General features: G+C 33.5%; 2 protein-coding genes across 7 annotated transcripts; one reads left to right on the forward strand and one right to left on the reverse strand.

Annotated features, from left to right (window-relative positions):
- The first annotated feature begins 850 nt into the window (after positions 1-850).
- LOC144840208 (uncharacterized) lies at positions 851-8,701 on the forward strand. 2 transcript variants are annotated; one of them, XR_013611878.1, is made up of 7 exons: positions 851-1,774; positions 2,010-2,321; positions 2,541-2,759; positions 2,895-3,303; positions 3,930-4,064; positions 4,395-5,054; positions 8,593-8,701. XR_013611878.1 is itself a non-coding variant. In XM_078695939.1 (6 exons), exons 1-6 carry the CDS (start codon positions 897-899, stop codon positions 4,749-4,751), a joined length of 2,310 nt encoding a protein of 769 aa, XP_078552065.1. In that variant the 5' UTR covers positions 851-896; the 3' UTR covers positions 4,752-6,159. The 2 variants fall into 2 exon arrangements, 1 of the variants encoding a protein (XP_078552065.1); XM_078695939.1 differs by lacking the exon at positions 8,593-8,701 and having other exon boundaries at positions 4,395-6,159.
- A 913-nt stretch (positions 8,702-9,614) lies between these two features.
- Positions 9,615-20,383, reverse strand: LOC144839455 (guanine nucleotide-binding protein subunit alpha-12-like). Of its 5 annotated transcripts, none has more exons than XR_013611747.1 (4): positions 19,888-20,383; positions 17,951-18,001; positions 12,682-13,989; positions 9,615-12,457 (listed from the first exon to the last, which is right to left on the reverse strand). XR_013611747.1 is itself a non-coding variant. In XM_078694814.1 (3 exons), the coding sequence occupies exons 1-3, from the start codon at positions 20,344-20,346 to the stop codon at positions 13,420-13,422; spliced, it is 1,080 nt and encodes a 359-aa protein (XP_078550940.1). In that variant the 5' UTR covers positions 20,347-20,383; the 3' UTR covers positions 9,615-13,419. The 5 variants fall into 5 exon arrangements, 1 of the variants encoding a protein (XP_078550940.1); XR_013611746.1 differs by having other exon boundaries at positions 12,538-13,989; XR_013611744.1 differs by having other exon boundaries at positions 12,514-13,989.
- Between the last annotated feature and the right edge of the window lie 407 nt (positions 20,384-20,790).

The raw sequence follows: 20,790 nt of genomic DNA on the forward strand, positions 1-20,790 counted from the left end.
AACAATTTATTTTAGATTTTTGGTCAAAGTAAATAAAAATATATAATAAATAAAAAAATAAATAAATAAAATGATATAAGTAGTTCTTTGATAGTAAACCAATAAAACTTGCGTTGGCAAGACAGTTTCGTCTAGCCAACGTAAGTTTTATTGGTTTATTATCAAAGAACTACTTATATCATTATACGAATCGAAACCAGAAGAAATGTTTTCATTAAATAAATAAAAGTCTGATATTAAAATGGCCATACAAAAAAAATGTATTACAATAATCTCTAACGCTCAGTGACAGTCACTATACATTTCATACATTAGTTTCTAGTTTTTATTTACATTAAAAAGTACTAAATATGAAAACAGATAAATTAGCAGGATAATGGCAGAAATTTACTCGCCGCCTGAATCAACTTTTATCTGTTGAAAAAACAAAACAAAAAGCAAGACAGAAGGTATATCTGCCTATTATTTCCAGGATGGATTTTAAGAATGTCCGGTCGGCTGTGTTTGGTTTTTATCATTCTGGGACACATACCTGGATTGCTTCCGGCACTAGGCGACGTAATCCCACCCTATCATAGCCATGTAGGTATTAGGCTAGTCCCTTGGAAAAGTTTTTGGACTATTCTATTAAATAATCAACATAAAGTTTAATATAATATTTTTAAGTGTATATAAAAATATGATAAATCAAATATAAAACCAATTTATAAAATAATAATAACGTTGACTGTCTTATCTAACATTCACATTTAGGCCCTATTATAAACAATGTCAATAATAACAAAATATAATTAACAACCCTAACTTAAAATGGACGAATCTCCCCAATAAATAGGCCTTGCAACTAAAATTAAGTTTCATAGTTCCCAAAAGTTGGCTAGCAGCAGTCTAGTAAAATGGTGGTAAAGTTTATATCACTGGCCACTATGGCCTTTGTTTTTACGCTTGCTTACACCAAGCCCAGTTCAGATAGCGTCGGAGGACCAGCAGGTCCAAAAGCCGATTCTGTATCTTCTTTTCTGAACGCTCAAACCGTGAAGCGATCTGCAGACAGAACAGCATCACAAAACACATGGACGTCGTCTTCTTCAAAACCTTCGTCAAAACATTCGTCGGGTACTTTTACGTCGAAACGAAAACGTTACGTCCCACATCACCCAGCTGGATACGTTCACCTTCCGCCACTACGAGAAGCTGAGAAGAATGACATTATCTTCAAGAGTTTAAAGAAAACATTTACAGAGAGAAATAAGAGGCGTCAGAAACGTCAAGCCGCCGCCGGGGAATCAGATGGGTTTACGTATGAAGATTTATCATCACGTCTGAGATACATGCAAGCCCAGCTCTACAAAACAATCCACGACACTGCACTTCCAAAGACATCCGACGCCGAGTCTTACGAACATCGTCTTACTATGATCGTACCAGGAAAGATTCTCAACCAGGCCGATTATGATCCCGCTCTCAACTTGGCCAATTACCAAGATGGGGATGAAATTCCAGCGTCAACGGTAGAGAACGAATTTAGATTAGCTGACGTAATTCCCGATGTAACACTGACTGGTGGAGACACAAGTAGGCGTCTTTCACTAATCTATAAACGTATTTTAAACTACCTCGTACCCAATGAACCAGTTGTAAGTGAGGCTCTCCAGCAAAGACGTAAAACTGCCGAGAACTACCTACTAGAAGAGGTCAAAGATCCAGTCACCCAAGATACTAAATCACGTCTTCAGCAATTTCGTCACTATCGACAACTTTATTATACTGCCAAGTAAGTGATTTCTTTTTTATATATTTTTTTTACAATACACATCTTGCATAACGGGCAAAGTACGTGGCTTAACATTGACATCATTGATTGTCGCCGCAAGATTGTGATAAACCCGGCCAATATTGGATCGTCCTAAAGCTGGTACATACGCCATTACTGTAGCTTTAAACTATGACATTTGATGAATAATTGCGACAGGATCTATAATTAAGATTTTTTTTCCATATTTTTTTAGAGATAATTTAGAACGTGAATTAGAAGAAAAGAAGGAAAGCACAGATATCAAAGAATATAGAACATGGTTCACTCGTCATTTTACGAACTTAAACAACATTGTGGAGAGCACGTACCTTGATTGGCTGCTGATCGGATTCAAGAATCCAGTAGAGGACGCGATCACACTCCTAGATACCAGCAATTCAGCCATTGAGCTTGAAGCTTCAAAGGTTTCTCTGCGAGCCTCTGAAACTACCTCAATCGACAGAACAAGTCTTATCTATCCTGTTACAATGACACCGAGCAACTGGTACGGCTACCTCAAATACAGGTAAATTCAGGCCATTCAAAAACTTCAAATTGTTCTAAAAAAAAAAACCACTTTGACGATCCTACTCCACTTTCAGTTATGGCTAAATGCAAACTCTGTTTTAATGAAAAAGTTCCCTACGTGCACACTAATCGTCTCTGATGAAACAACAACTCTTGTGTTTATATCATAATACAATACCTCATAAATAACCTAGAAAATTTTCTTTTTGAATTTTAGAGAGTTGAAGAAATCTAGATCGCAGTTGATGATAGAGCTTGTAGAATTAGAAAAACGAAAATTGGATTTCGAATCTGGCGTTGACGTACAGAGATACTACGGTGAACAAGGACGAGAAGAGAAAAAAGGTATAAACATCACTGCTGAGAAGATAGAATTGAAGGAAAAACAAACAGCTTTAGAAAAGACTAAATTTAACTGCCGTGAACGAGATTTTTGGTAAGCATTGAGATCATTTGTTTTATTCAGTGCTGGGACAACTTTTTATCAGGTCGACCATTATAACAAACACTGGACATGTAGGTACAATAATTTCTTCAATCTATCTATTTATCTTCAATAAATTTAATTTAGGTTTGACGATTGTACTGATCTAACGGCTGCAACTGGCGCGTACAATGACGAGTACAACGACTGGCGCAACAAGGAGACAAAATACCTTCGGTACGACATCTTGGATCGAAATGAAGGCGCTCTCGTACCTTTCTTACAAAACCAAATTGACCAGATCAGTGCCGATATAGCACTTATCAAAGACGAAATAGACGCAGCAGCATTAATCACAGAAGAAGAAAATGAAATATATTCAGAGCAAATCGCAGAAGATAACGAGTATGAGTCTAAATGGACAACAGTTGAGTTTACCTCCAAGTCTTCTCAGACAGATGAGTCCTCCATTGCGACAACAAGCCAGTTCTCGACAAGTGCATCAGCCGGTTACAGTGGTTGGTTCTTTGGTGTATCTGCTAGTGCTAGTCATTCAGTAAGTACAATTTAAATTAATTTAATTACTTTACCTATTACGAATTCGTTGTAGTCTAGGTTGTATACCATATTTTTAATTAATATCATCAAAAAGATAATTAGTTTGGCACATATGGCATTTCATACGTATAATAGTTGAGTTCACAAATCAAAACGCCGACGGGTGAGCTAACATAAAAAAGACAATAAATACAGACTGAAGGCAAGTCTAGTTGATAAGGCTATAATAAAAAGATATTGTATATATATTTGACACTCGAACAATCACTTTTAACATCTTTTCTTGCAATTTTATGTTTTATCTTTTAAACATTTTACAGTGGAGAGAAAAGTGATTTACTGAAATAGTTCTGCTATGTTTTATGTGTACTATACTTTGTTTTAGTCCTAATAAATATCATGTATATATATAAAAAGAGCAAGACGTAGCAATAGTATACAAACTTTCGTTGAAGTAATGTTTAATATCTATTACAATGAAAGTGGGACGAGTCCATGAAAGACAAGAAACACAAATCTTTGATTCTCTTCTTACCAATGTCATGGTAGTTACAACGTTTGTAAACATTTATTGCCGTCTTAGTTGGTAATCATATGTAACATTTAATTTATTTTATTATCTAGGAATCTCACTCATACGCAAACTCCAAGACATCTTTCAAATCTCTGGAGATGAGTGGTTCTATCAAAATACTGAGAGTGTCCATCGACAGAGGATGGTTCAATCCGTCCATCTTTGCCAACGCTGCAATTGGTGTGGTAAGTACTAGACCTTTGATCTTATTTCTGGCTGCGACAAATACCAACAATACTGTACTGTACATTGTCCGCGGTGTCTATTAAGGTGCGTGGAACCATGGAGGAAATATATATATTTCCTCCATGGTAGAACTGCTTGTGTTGCAGCCACAGATAACCCTTTGACTCAAGGAATAACAGTTTTAATAAATGTTTCTACTTGATTGAGCATTAATGTGTTTCGTAGTAATTGGATACTTTATAAACTATAAAATAAATAGAATGCACTTGTTTTTAAATATTTTATCTATAAGTATAATACACATGCTTTTACCTTAAATCTATCTTTAGACCGATCCAACAATAGCAATTTCTCCAGGACCTGTATCAAACCTTGAAGACATCGGTGATGCTTACGAACTTCCGGTTTACTCTACTGGTCTTCTACTTGTGAAAGATGTCCGAATTCGTCTGCAGGGTCTTGACTACTCCACTGAGAGTACTATCATCCAGTCATCAAGTTCTACAAGTGGTGGTGTTGGTGGTAGCTATTATGGTCTCTTTGGTCTCAGCGTCCAATCTAGTTCTTCCAGGTCATCTGACTCAGCCAGTTTCTACGCCGAAAGCAACGAAGATGGTCTCACTATTGTAATTCCTGGAGCTCAAATACTTGGCTATTACAATGATGTCACCCCCAAGTTCCCATAATTGTGTTATCATAACCATTCCAATTGTCATACCAATGATGTAAATAGGTCAGTATGTGGGTCAGTGTATTCTTAACTAAATACAGTGATGTCACAGAAAAAAGGCTTGACACAAGTCTATAATTAAATGCCAAAAAAGTTTTGTATTATTTTTTTGTAACTACTGTCCTATCGTAGTTAAACAGTCGCGGAACCAAGTACTTATGTAGTATAGTGTACTTGATGGCGGAATATGTTCATAAGCCCATTACAGTTGAAAATCTAGTTCTATGCTAGTGCTTGATACTGGTTCTTTATTCAGTAGGCCTGTCACGCCAAATGAGGTACCGCTGCCAAATGAGGTACCGCACTTAATTTGGCGTCTAAGGCGCCAAATTAGGTACTATTGCAAAATGAAGTTCTGAAGTTCTATTGTCATTTTTTAAAATACAGTTTATATAAAACAATCATATTTGAGCCAGTATTGAACTACAATATGTATTATGTGTTGTTACGCCTGTTATTAGATCACCATTACATTAAATTAAATATAGGCCTAAAGCAGAAAATAGTTATCCTTTTTTGATTTTCGTCGAATAGATCGAAGCGGAAGTGCTTCGGTCATGGTCCGCAAATTATATGATACGCCTTGTGTGCCAAAATCTTTTTACTGCTTTTTAGTTGTGCTGCAGTGCAGATTGTCTGTGATCAAGCAGAATCTGAGGATTTACCTGTGCTTGGGGGTCTGTCTATCAAGGTACAACATTTCGACGAAGCCAATTTAATATTTTCATTTTTTTAAATATCTGTAGAATGCGTCGTCATTTATTCTGAAGCTAATACTGTAGGCCTATATACCGTAATCAGGCGGTATTAAGGCTAGTTCACGTACAGTAGAATTCACGTAGAATTATGTGGTGTTGTTGCTTGATTGTAAATTGCCCAGATTCTTCATTAGAAAAGAACTGATATTAAGGTTAATTCTGGAACTGATATTAAGGAGTTTTTAGAACAGATATTAAGTCCTCTATAAACGGAGTCCTCACAAACTCATATAAGAGGTCCTCTTGTGAAATCAGGTTCCCGTCGAATTTATTTCAGCTAAGTAGCTAAATTATCATGGATTTCGTACCCACCATTCCATCGATAGCTTTTTTTCTCTCTTTTGTGGCGCAAACATATTATTTAACACATTTGTTAATTCCCAATGTCGTTACAATTCATCAGTAACATTTTTACATTTATCAATTCCGTATTACCTCCTATTTCATTAATGTTCATATTTTTCTATACACTTGACAATGATCATCATTATCATCTATATCTCGTTTTAAAATATTTTACACATAAAGAATTTGTGAGATTTTCATTTGTTTGTTTTCATTTTACAACCCGGATTATACAATGTAATTTATATACAAGATGAAACGAAATAAAATCAGATCAGTACCACCTGTAACTCGTATCACAGTGAATTCCTTTTCTGATAATCGTAGCAAATTAGAAATTATATTAGCATAATAGTATTTCTTAAATCTACCCATTTTTCTATACTTGTTTCTTTATTGTTATATGTTTCACCGTGATTCAATGTTATATAGCATATTGCTTTTAAATGAATTCCATAAAAATTTACCCACTGGCTTATTTAATGCTGATTTATTCTATAAATAGTGAAGGCTGCAAATGTGTAAATATAAGCCTAATCTACTATTCCATCGATATAGCTAATTAAATTACTGTATGTCAATAAATAATATATTAACTTGATTACAGTAGCATCCCACTCTCATCACCCCACAAAGTATAACAGTATGATGCATGTTCCACATTATGTACGACGTATAATTGATGGAACGAACAACCGAGATGAAAATAACGCATGCAATCTCCATTGCAAAATTAGGTTCCATTTAAGTATAAATTCTAATATTCCCGACCTCAAAATAATTAGTGTTATAACTAACTGTATTTAGCTTCCTAGAATTTCGTCCACCCCTCCAAACGTGTTTCCAACATCGTATCAAACAAGGTGGCCGACTTCATTGCAAAATTAGGTTCCATTGCATTATTGCGAATTTAAGGTTGTTCCCCCGACTTCGAAGTAATACTTGCTTAGAATTTCGCTCAACGCCCCATTCCCATCCAAACTTTTTTCCCACATTGTAATATGATCTGAACAAACGACTTTATTGCAAAATTACGTTCAATTGTTTGCGAATTCACGTTGTGTTCCCAACCTTAAAATAACTCATGTATTTAGCTTGCTTAGAATTTCGCTCACCACATTCCCGTCCAAACATTTTCTCACATCGATATGAACAAATGAGATGACGACTTCATTGCAAAATTAGGTTCAATTATTTGCGAATTCACGTGCTTTTTTCCAACCTCAAAATAAGTATCATGTATTTAGCTTGCTTAGAATTTCGCTCAGCCCATATCTCATCCAAAGTTTTTTCCCACATCATATGAACAAGATGACACGACTTCATTGCACAATTATGATCCATTATTGCGAATTTATGTTCAAATGTTCCCGACATCAAGGTAAAAAGTACCAGCTGAATAAAATATCTAACATATTGCAAAATTAGTCTCTATTATTGGGAATGTTTCCGACATCAAAGATTGTTAAAACTTTATGAAAATGCCATTAGGATTGGTGAATTAATTAGTTAATTACCATTATTTATTTATTGTGATATGCATGTTCAACTGTTACCTTCTATTACGGTACGTGACATGAAACGATTGATAACAAAAGAGAACAACGCAATATCTCAAAATTTGGTTTCATTATCTATTTATGTTCTAAATGTTTCCGACCTTATGAGTTATTGTTTTGATGAAACAATTTGATGAATTTCCCCTCGAAGTAGGCCTACCTGTAGCCTGCCATCCCTTATTTATTTATTATAGGTCACACACACACACGTGTAACAAATGAAATGATGAAATTATAACAAATATCTAACTAACAATTTGCGACTTAGGTTCGCCATTATTCCGAATCTATGTTTTAATGTTTCAGACATCAAAGTAAATATAGTGTTATACTGTAGGTATAATAAGTGAAATAAATGTGATCATGTAACTCATATTCTTAAAGAACTTATAAATAAAAAACATAAATAACATACATTTAAAAAAACCGGAATTGATTAAAAATGAAACTAAAAGGTTAGGAAACTGTATAGTTAAGCAATGTTAAACAAAAAAATATATACAATATAATCAATAGAATAACGGGATACATTCATATTCAACGAATAATCATTTTAATTTGAAAACATAAACATAGAAATTCATAAAAACGAACAAAATAGTAATGGGAATAATGTACCGACGAAAGGAACGTCAAATCAAAATATTGCTAGGAAATAATGCAGAAATGGCGTCCTATAACTCAAACAATCAACGTTTTAGCGCTAAAGGCAAATTGTCCCAGACCATGTCCGCATAACATGCAGACGTGACTTCCGACACTTCCCTTTGGCGCTAAAACGAGTAGTCTTCTTTTCCAGCTGCTTAGAAAGGGGTCGGTAGGCTTCCCATCATGCATGTCGAGTTTTCTATATTTTTCGATGGCAGTACCTTTCGTTTTTTACACTAAAATCGTAAATTTTCGTCGTATGTTTCAGTTATAATAATTTAATTTCATACAATGAATAAAGATTATTAGGTTAGAAATACTCAGGATAATAATTTTCAGTTTGTGTTTATTTGGAAATAAATAATATCAATATTTAATAACACGATTAGCTCGCCAGAAACGTGCTGCCAAATTAAGTGACCTAGCCTTGTGCGATACAGACCACGCGCACCTCATTTGGCAATGTCACTTCATTTGGCGTTACAAGGCCTACGTGGTTGAAACGTTAACAACGCATCATGCATTATTTTGCTTTGATTTTCAAACTAAAATTGGCCTAACACTTAGTTTTTTTAATAAGATTAATAAAAAAAAACAACCAATTTTTTTTTGTAGTTGTGGATTTATTTATTGCGCAGTTTCGAATTGCAATAACAATGAAACGTAGTAGGCATACAAGGGGAAGCCCCGTATCTCACTCATCGGCACTCTATCCGATCGCAGTAACACTGAAAGTAGGCTACTTTGCACTGTTTGAAATTACCTCCAGAGGAGACGGCCTCTCTCACGTCACAATCTAGGGGGGCCAGAAACAGTACGTTGTGAGGAAACTACCCTAGCCTAGTATTCTCATAATTTATAACTATTATAAGTAAAAAAGGGTCTTTTTTTCTACTATTAATTATAAGAAAACTACAATATAAGACTTACCCCAGCGAGATTCATGTTATCATCCGTTGAAAAGATTAATTGGTACACATCATTCTCGACTAGACAATTTTACATGGGCGCAGCCATATTGTTTTGGTTAGGACGCCCTCAACAACTACCAATTCTTCGAACATTTGATTTGTAAACTCCCCAGAGAGTTCAATAAAGCCTTCGGCCGACTATCTTTGAAACTCCCTCAACATTTTCGGAATTTCACTTTTAAAATCTGTAATCCCTCTTTATATATAATATAATAACTTCTCAAAAAATCATATATACTGTAATTTGTAAGGAATACAATACAGTTTTCTGTGTTTTGTGTGAATATACCATGGAGTAAAGAATATTCTCCATGGAATATATTTATTCATTCATAATAATTCACAGTTCAACTATTATCTCCTTGTGAAAATGCTGAATTCTCAACCTTTAGTCCAATACTCGATGCATTAAAGCAATAGTCATTTTTAGCAGACATAACACTGTCTTCTCAATACAACCCCAATGTGTTGTGTTATGTTATCATCTCAAAACAGTTGCATGTAAACAAAACTATAACAAAAGTAATACATTTGTTGATTTCTATCAAAAAAATGTTTTATTATCAAATCCAAAAGATTCTTCAGGACCATCTCTCAGGATAATCCCATAATCTATTAAATATCGGAATTTGATCATTTAATATTTTAAAAACGTGGTTGTTATATAGTCAGAAAGAGTTCTAAAATCCTTTAAAAAAACATTTTTTCCAGCCATTAATATTTTGGTTATACTGTATACCATTATCATAATACCAGCCATTATGTTAACTTAACAATCTAGATCTCCATGACTACTACTGGCTAATACTCTATCCAAACTAAAAACCTGCTAAATGTATCCCTTTCAGGATCGATAATTCATAGTATTGTCTACCCCGTGTATGCTACTTATTGCATAGGGGTACCTCACCCTCATGTGGGGTATTTCAAACCACGTTTAAACCTTTTCACAAATTTCAAACCTTTATCCTCAATGCCAACACATATAATATCCCCAATTAAATGTTTACATGAATATATGTTTAAAATATTCAAAAATAAATGATTATGAAATAGATTTTAATACATAATTCCATAAAAAAAATGTTCATATAAATATTAAAGTTATCTAATTATAAAATATGAATATTAATGTGGCACTACAATTTGACGTGTATGATATGTTTTTTTTTTCTAAATTTGCATTTTCTAATTGTCTTGATTTTATTGGGATTAAATATCTTATAGATCATTGAAATAATTAAATTAAGGTTTTTCATAAAAACACACAAATGTAAATAATAAAAAAACTATTCATAATATTTTAATCTATTTTAATTACAGTAAATCTATTTTTTTTGTATCGGTTACATACAGTATAGCATAGGATTTTTCTGGTCAATTCAAAGGGTTGTCAATCAATTGTTTTGTCCATTGCCTAATATTGTGTAGTATGTATATTATGCAATTGATATGTCTAGGCCTGCTATATGTAGTAGGATGAACAGTAATAGCTGGCAGTAGGAATGACCATGTAGTACTTTTAATCCATAGATAAAATTAAATTATAGGTAGTGAAAAGGGGTCTACAGTTCAGGTTCGTGTCAGACTTCGCAACGCATCTGGCTACCCGCATATTGAGTAAAAAGATTGGGGCATAACCAACGTGTGGAGCATCGTGAAAACATTGCGACGCGATTTTATTTGCTTGAGCCAGACCGGAGCAGGTGTGAAAAACGCTTTAAGAGCTAGCCAAGGTCAACCAATGTGAAAAAGGCTCTGGGTTTGGGACCATCTGGGATAAAGGAATGATACATAACATATGATGGCTTTAACTGAATAATAATGAATAATAAATCGCATTTCAATATCATAAAAAAAGAATAAGGTTAACACCTACTTTTGATGAATACAATATAATTATTTATTTAATTACTTTTATTATACAAAATTTATCTGGGTTACTAAAAACTTTAAATAATTACTATTTTGTTTATGGGATGATACTAAAATATATGAGCCGATACAGTTAGCTAATCTCAAATGTTTTGGGTGGGATACACCTGTTTACATGTTGTATAAAAGTCAGTCAGTAATGTAGTATTAGTATCAGTGTACAGTAGTAACAAACATGCTGTAATGCGATACGTTACTGTATCAAGTGGTCGTACATTGTTATACAAATAACGTAATCATCTTTTTCCACTAATTTTTATCATAATCGTAATTGAAATAATGGTCTGACTATACAGTTTAAAACGTCTATACGTACAATACATATAAAAAACTATTTACATAAATGAATAAGTTTACTACCTTAAAAGATCCAATTATTACTTTAAACAGTAATTGGTGGTATATATTTGTTTACTTGTTGCATTTAAACTATACAAATTGTTGGTACTCCTTATTATACTAAAACAGGCTGAATCATGTATTATTCTAAAGCTCTGTCTACACTATAAAACTAGGTTGACAAAAAAGTGTGATGTGCCAAAAAATGGTAGTGATATACCCAAATATGGCAGTGATATGAAATCATCATGTCCATATATGGGCACATCACATTTTTTTGTCACATAAAGTTTGATAGTGTAGACAGAGCTTAAGCCATGGTTGTAAAACCCTGGCATCAACAGTTCAAACGTATCATGGATTATCGGACTTTTGGGAGCATTTCCAGTTGGGTGTCTATTATTGGGAAATATGGTGGATATCATTTCAAGGCCAACGAAAATTATTATTCAATAAATTTAATACAGAAAATTAAGATTAATATTATCCAACACAACGTACAGTACAGTAACTTGAATCTGAGATGCCGGTTATTGTACTAATTTGTTAAGAGCACCCACATAGATTAGGCAGTGTAATTTACAACCAACACACCCTTATCAACAGTCAAAACAAAAAACACAGAAAATATGATCAACTCCCAAAAACCAGAATATTCTATGACCATAAAATCTTTTCTATATTAAAAATGCAATCTGAAAACCAGTACATATTTTATATAATTGTTTGGTTTTCAGACATTAACTATATAATTAAGAGTTTTGTGCAGACAAATTACCAAAAAAAAAATTAGATGAATGAAACCCAAAAGAAAAAGTGATACAGTCTAGTAAATCTATTCACTACAACAATTTCACATCCATTTGATGTCACTCTAATATAAATTCAAACATTAATAATCATTAATGTAGAGTTCATTAAGTAACTTTTACTTTAATATCAAGATTTTATCATATAAAAAACTAAACAGTGAAGACATAGGACTTCAATAGTTTACACATTCTAAACGGTTAAAACTGTAGATTGGTGGTCTGGTTCAATAACAGTATGATGCTGTATCATACATGTGATGCTGTATCATACATGTGATGCTGTATCATACATGTGCTGCTGTATCATGCGATACAGATAATACTGTACATGCGATACAGATAATACTGTACATGTGATGCAGTATCATACTGTACATGTGATGCAGTATCATACTGTACATGGGATGCAGAATCATACTGTACATGGGATGCAGTATCATACTGTACATGTGATGCAGTATCATACTGTACATGGGATACAGAATCATACTGTACATGGGATGCAGTATCATACTGTACATGGGATGCAGTATCATACTGTACATGTGATGCAGTATCAAACTGTCCATGAGATGGAGTATCATACATGTGATGCAGTATCATACATGTAATGGCTCGAACTGGCATCATGTGACATATTACAGACTTGCAGAACATGGCACCAATTGCATAACAAATGCTGTTGTCATGTGTAAACGGTAAACCGGATATTTGGATATTAAGTAAATTGAGAAAATTTCTGATGAATCTGCAGGTTCTCAGATGTTCATTTTACACTGCTTGGTAGACTTTGGTGCTTGTCCCTAAAAAATTCCTCCAGAAACGTTGCTGATGTTCTAGCGTATCTTTAAAACCAAGTAACACAAAAAAAGTGTTGTAATTGCGTGCTCAGCTTCAGTATATCATTCCAAGTCCACAGAGCCACTCAATAAACCAATCAGACTACAATAAACAAATTCAATGTCTTTCTAACAATCAGATTCCCATACCGCTGACCTACACGGCACCGCTAGTTGTATAGTAATCAGTCCAACTTTCAAAGGTGTCAAAACATTTCTTAAAATCCACCAGCAGTTATGATGTTCTTCAGAATGTAATTTCATCCACCCTCTCCTGGCAACACTAATGCCTTAGCCTCCTAATACCATACATTCCTTCACAGCAGCATGTTAGCAATCATTTAAGGAGATCCATCTAGAGTCTGGATTGATGAACCTATGAAAGTACTGTATTTTTTTTTTGTGGTAGAAATAATATTCACTGTAACATTAAGTTCTTAAGATTGTCTTGTAGTATCGTGTCTCGCACTGCATGAAAAACAAATCGTATGTTCTCCGTGTCGACTGCTGTGGTAAAGTGATGAAACAACGCTTTACTGCGTTCTCTACGTTTCGAGTCAAACATATTTAAGAGAAAGTTCTGAACATCTTCCAACTTTTGCGGGTCGCCATTGAAGTTTGGAAAATAGTCACTTATGCTGACTTGCTTAACTTTTACGGCAAGTAAGTCTGTTTTATTCAAAAACAAGATTATAGAAACATTAGAAAAATACTTGTTGTTAACAATTGTTTCAAAAATATTACACGACTCGAGGAGTCGATTTGTAACACGATCCTCCATAAGAACCTGATCGAATTCGCTCGATGACACCAAAAAAAGAATTGATGTGACGCTCTCAAAACATTGGAACCATTTTTGACGTTGCGACCTCTGACCTCCAACATCGACAAACTTGAATGGAACTCCTTTGATGTCTATCAGATGCTCAACGATTCCTTTGGTGGCTTTACGTGCATGTAATATATCTTGTGTTGTTGGAAGATAGTCCTATTAAAATAAAATATATTTGTTAGTGCTTTTTAATTTCATTGTCCTTCTCTTTCAGCTAATTTAATTTGAGTAGGAGTTCCTCATTTACATACGGTAATATTACATACCGAGTGGTATACTAAAAATTAATGAATTTATATATTTATAAATGTGGAAATCTGTGAAAATTAAAAAAAGTCATCCCAACTGAGATTCGAACCAAGATTCTTCTGCTTGAAAACTCTCCTACAGTAATAATTGTCTACACTGACAAACAGAATAGAAAATCATAGGCCTCAAATTCTTTCCTCAATAAAAAAAAATACATTCTGAAAAATCTATAAATCGATAGACTCTGGGCATGACCGACCGAGGGTTTTCTTTTTAAAGTTTACTGATGTCCTCCAAGAAACCTACAATCCACTACTATATAAGATGATTAGGCAAAAATGTCCATAGATATAAATAGTAAAAAGATAATGAGTAATAATTGCTGTATTATTTTCTTAAACGTTTAAATGTCAAATATCCTATATAAAGTGTTTGATCACTTTTTTTAAAACACATCGCAGGTTTAAATCCCATTTTAACCTCATGGAAACATGATATAGCAAAATTTAAAAAAAGTATAAATAGATTTTAGACATCGTAATGAGTAATTGTTGGGGGATAGTATTTAGTGTAAAGTATTCAACCAAAATTTAGAACATAGTAATCTTTCAATACACTGTATTTGTATAAAACATTCTATTTTATTTCATACACTTCCAATAGCGAGTAATTCGTCAATTACAGGATGGATAAACTATTTATCATTTATCGTGCTTATAAACTAAGTTGAGGCTTAGGGAGTGGAGTTGAAAGAGTCGTGAGTTACAACCCTGGCACTAGGTCAGGATTGAACCCCAGACCTTGAGATTGGAAGGCAAGCATGTTACCCACCAAGTTACAGCTCCACTCCTACTACAGCTCTTAAACTTGGTAACAACAATGGGATTGTAGCACCATAATTAACATACAGGACAAGTGGTGACAAATCGTGGGGCATATTCAAATTCATGTCAATGATTCACCTACACATACAGTACAGTAGGCTACAGTAAAAATAACACGGTACTTAATTAATTACCAGAGAATTAAAACTACTGTACTGGGCGGTTCTAGGGGGTAGGTCTAGGTGGACAGGTTGGTTAAACTTTAAGCACAACTACCAAACGCCTACTTCCTTTTAAATAGAGCTTCCTCTTTAATAAATCTTGGATCTGCCCCTGTGATGTACAGAAGCAACTTTAAAACTCTCATAGTATCATTGGCAATGTAAACATTAAATTCCAATCAAGTTCCAAACATGTTCCTTACATTCTTTGATTTATCTTTTGTTTATTGCATGACAGTTTGATGTTTAATGCAAACTTTGTAACTACTGTACTGTACCACCAAACCATCTGTTAAGTCTTTAACAAGCTTGGTTCCCATTTGGACGCAACGCAAGTAAGTTGGCCAATCACAAGCAACAGTTTGGGTGATCCATCGCGTCCCGATTGGTTAAATAACTTGCATTGTGCCAGGTAGAAACCAAGCTATATACAGTATCTCTTGTTTACAGGAAAGGTATTTACAGTACATGAACTTTAAATACTAATAATATACAAAAGAACATTTTTTATCTATTCGTCCTAGAATTGATTTGATAATTCTAAGATTAAAATGATAATGGGAAAGGGTAACGGAATTGAATTCACACACATGAGTAGACCTTATCAATACAAGCCTGTCTAGGGCAGTAATGAACAAAGCAATTACACAAGAAGGAAATACTTCAGAATAAAATAAAGTAGGTAAAGTTGTTGGGTTTTTTTACCAATTCTAATTTTACTTTTTGAAGTAACAGTGAGTAAAAACTGCCTAATTAAAATTGGGACTGGACAGTTTTAGAGGCGTTTACCACCTATTGGTCCCATCCTTCACTAAATGTGTATTTTTGCCTAATTTATTTGTATGTGCATTTTAGTGAGAAGAATAAATAAAATAAAATAATTGTTTTACAATAGAACTACTACCATATGATTTTCATTACAAAACTATTATATAAAATAAGCCATAATATAAATGCTGAATGTAATCTGAAATCGGAAACATACTACAGTAGTTTTGTAATTGTGTTTTTGGATACCCTTTGATAAACAATAGCAATAAGCTGGTATTGTGTAGCATTTGGCTATGCTATGCTGGTGAAATTGTTCTGGGGAAATTTTTTATTTTGTTTAGCAATAATTGCTTACCAAACTGAATTTTGAGTTTAGAAAATTGCACTGTATTGTACCAGGATTGGATTGACAATTGAGCAAAGTGTTCATATTTAGCCTAAATTAGAGGGTGGAATTACAGTATTTCATTTTTAGTCACCGGTTAATTGAGTAGTCTAATGGTAGCTAACAATATCAAAACCTTTGTATTCTTAAAAACACAAAGGAACTCAAATATAAACACTGGTTATTCCGCACCAATAATTTAACAATTGAAGTAAAAACATTTACTGGGTGTTGCCATTGTAGTAGAAGCCTGGCAATATGCAACGCTTGGTTTTATATTTGCCTTGCACTGCAAGTCTTACTTGTACCAGGGAGATGTAAAATATTTATTTTACATCTCCCTGCTTGTACCTTTACCCTTGTTTTGTCAATGGCAAATAGAAATGTTATAGCATATTAGTTATAGTGTAATTACTGTACACCCTATAAAGAAAATTTTCATTTTTAAGTTTGATTACCAATAACTGATCAATAATTGATACTCCTTTTAAGTACAATACATAGCTTTGTACAGCATTTTCATACAAAAAACATAGTTTTGTAGAGCATTTTGATACACCTGTCCTTTGTACGAATGGGTAGGAAAGTTAGTTTTGTGTAGCATTTTGCTATGCTACTGTACACTGCCAAAAATGTTTCCCGATATACTAGTTGTACTATAATATAAGCCTGACTAATGCATTGGTATACATGATACAACAAGGAGTTTAGTACATTCAGTTCCTTCTTTACAGAATGCATCACAAGTAGCTACTGTAGATAAACATCCAGTGAGCTATAACTAGAATTGTAGCATAATGGGTAAAATGTGGTTAACCTTTGTACCTCACCATTACTTGACTGCTAACTAAAGCTCTGTGAAGACCTTTCTTAATGAGTAATTAACACAGACTTACAAAATCTACCACAAAATACCATTTCTGACCAAATGTGCAACACAATTTTTGTAAGTGTGGTTGTCCTAATCCTACTTAAGCATAAAAACTGTACAACGAATACTATAGTAGTATTAACCTTCAAACAATTCTTTTGTTGTCAATAAATCTTGATATGATGATGAGTAAACATGCAATTCCACATTTGACATTATTTTTTGTAATTTGAGCCGCTTTATCCATTTTTTAATTCAGAGATAATATGTGCAAGTATTGGGTACCTAGACCGACCCCAACAATAAGCACAAACAAACCAAAAACTTTCTTATTATTCTCTTTAATTGTGAGCCATTGCTACATAACAAAACAGAACTTTTGACAAGTCATGGTTTAAGTTCAAATTAAAATTCAAGTCAATAAGCAAAGATGTATTGTCCCCCAAAAACATGAAAAATGAAGATTAATCAAATCAGATTTGAATAGGTTATTTTGTAGTTTTAATATTTTAACCACTTACATAGAAATTTAAAACGGAAAAAAAAGTTTTCACTCATAAAATGACCAAATAAATGGTTAAATTCAATTTGACTATTTTTTGTTTTAAATTACTGTTTTTTCAGGTAGATAAAATTGTTTTCGATCCACTTTTTGGTCAAACTGGATACCTGTTATGCGACATTAAATATTCAACAACAACAATTTTAAGAATGATTTTTTCAGGGGGACAATACATCTTTAATATGGCATAATATTGTAATAAATGATTCATTTTATTGTATGACGATATTTTACCTTCTTTCCAACTCTATCAACCTCATCCAAGAAGTATTTCACTGCATCTGTCTGCAAAATAAACAATATAAAATTTTCTTTTAATTTGCAAAAAAAAAAAGATTATTTTAACATTTAATAGACAATAAAGTTTGAAAAAGAATGTTGTTTAAATCAAAGGGCTACAGAAATTGAGCAGTCTCTGTGAATCAGAAACAGTAGAACAATTATATAAATGGGATACCTTTGGGACCCAACAGAGTGTCCTCTCCTCTTGTTAAAGCCTCATTTGTTTTACAGAGAAGTATCACTCTCTGCATTAACAATAGATTTGAGTGAGGTAGGATTATACTCGAGCCTGGAATTATACTCAGTGATATGGTACAGTACTAGTGTACTGTACTGTACAATAATCATACTGTGTCAGGTACATTTAACTAAAACATTTAGTTTAGAAAAATAAACGCACACCACACAGTATAAACTAATAATATATCAAGTAATAACTATAGGTTCTTCAGAACACTTGAAAATAGTCTTGGTAATTAACATGAATTCTAATTAAACCAATATCATAAGTGTTTCAAAGTAAATAAGGCTACGTAGGGCAATTACTGTTACTGCAAAACTGCATTACCTATCATAAACTTATGTTAAACACACTATAGCCCTATTCAATATAGTAAATTGGTAACCTATATAGTCTTGGTATTATTTTAATTGGTTGGTAGTGTAGATCAGATATCCTTCTATATTCCTTCTAAGTTCTAAGTTGTCTACAATGCTGAAGATGTCTACAATACAATGCTGAAGATGTCTACAATACAATGCTGAAGATGTCTACAATACAATGCTGAAGATGTCTACAATACAATGCTGAAGATGTCTACAATACAATGCTGAAGATGTCTACAATACAATGCTGAAGATGTCTACAATACAATGATGAAGATGCCTACAGTATAATGCTGAAGATGTCTACAGTACAATTCTGAAGGTGACTACTTGGATGTAATCAATGGAAAGTTGAGAGGAAGGACTCGGGTGGTCAAGTTGAATTTGAATGGGATTCCAAAACAACATCCGTAGGGAATACAGAAATTCACAACCACACTGTATACAGTACTCCTAATCTAAATTAATTATTTGTACCTGTAGTGACTGTAATACATTAAATTATTATATTTATTATATAGGGCATTAATTACTATTGATTGCAATTGAGATACTGCTAGTGCTACCTGGAGAACAAACCAATCAACCAATCTCTGACAGACCAGAGTTTAATATATAACCTATTTGGGTCACTATCCATTTGTAAACTACTGATAAATTGAATTCTGATAATGTAAGGGCACTTAACCAGGGTTACAATGATAAAGGCTCTATTAAAATGTGTTTGTATAGAATAGAGTTAGCCAAAACTGGTTAAACCCCCCGCAAATAATTAAATAGTATACCAATCAATTTAGCCAACTACAACCAATTTGGTCATGTGACCCGTTTCTGCTGTGAACAAATAACCGATTAATAAATTATGGATACACCCATCCCAATTTATTGGCAGCATACACACAACAAAAACCAGTTAATAAATGGCATTCTCAAAACAATGGTGAGAAAATACCCAATTGATGTAGGAATGGTATTTACCAGTAATAACGCAGAGTTGAGTAACTTTAGTTTAGCTGCAACGTAAAATAATGATTATTTTGATTGGATATTTGAATTTTTGGGAGCACAAACGAACTTATTATTAGAAGAAATGGGGTCAATATAAAATCAATCTAGGTAGGCTAGGCCTAGGCCTACATTTATTACCTAATCTAAAATATTGTACGGTACAGCTAAAAAGGACAGTACTGTACTACTACATAGGGCTATACAATATAATTTGTTGAAGAAAACCAGTTAGGCCAGGCCCTCATCGACAACCCTTCTTGCATGAATGAACTTACCAGTTGAAACTCTCTCCGCCTGGCGAACGCATCGCGGATTCCGTTATCCGACCACAGTTGCTTACAGGCTGGCGCAAACGTTTGAAAGACTGCGGGATCTAAAGCTAGCTTGTTCTCATAGGACATAACCACAGCTGCGGGGTGCTTATTTTCGGGGTATTGCCACGGTATATTCAATTTATCCCGGGCGTCTACCAATACCTTCATCCCCTTAACAATGTTTGTGTAAATAATAGTACGGTACTCCCGCACTTCTTCGTCTCGGAAGTTCACGCCATGAATAATTTTCATCTGCTTCAGAAATGTACTCTTACCGCTCTCTCCTGCCCCTAATAACAGAATCTTTACTTCTCTACGTAGATACTGCTTTTCTTTGTTTAAAACTCTATCAATATGTTTACTTATAGCCTGTTTCCTTCGTTCATCTTCGCTCAAACAGCAGGTTAGTAAACCAGCCATGTTGAACCCACCAAGTTCAGCTCTCGCTCGATCTCAGAGTTTATACCACACCCATGACGTCATAACCGGAAGTAAATACACTCCATGAGAGAACTCTAGGCTTTGATTTTGACCTTTTCAATATTATTTTAATAATAAAATACTAACGCAAAAGATGAAAATGCACTCATTTATAATATATTAAAATCATAATAAATTAAAAAAATAAACAAAAAACAAAATAACCATCGTATCTGTTGTTATTGAAATATGAATGCTCGATAATTAATATACCATAGGAGCAATCTTAATTGAATTAAAATTCAATTCAATTTGTCTTAATTAATTAGTTTCAATTATAATCTAAGTTTTGGTTTAACTGAATAGTTATCGTATTAATTACGTATTGTGTATTCATTTATTAATTTTTTTTTAATTTGTAGTAAGTAAATGCAAAAATATCAG

Source organism: Antedon bifida, chromosome 4 (genome assembly GCF_963402885.1).
Source record: "Antedon bifida chromosome 4, ecAntBifi1.1, whole genome shotgun sequence".
Lineage (NCBI taxonomy): Eukaryota > Metazoa > Echinodermata > Crinoidea > Comatulida > Antedonidae > Antedon > Antedon bifida.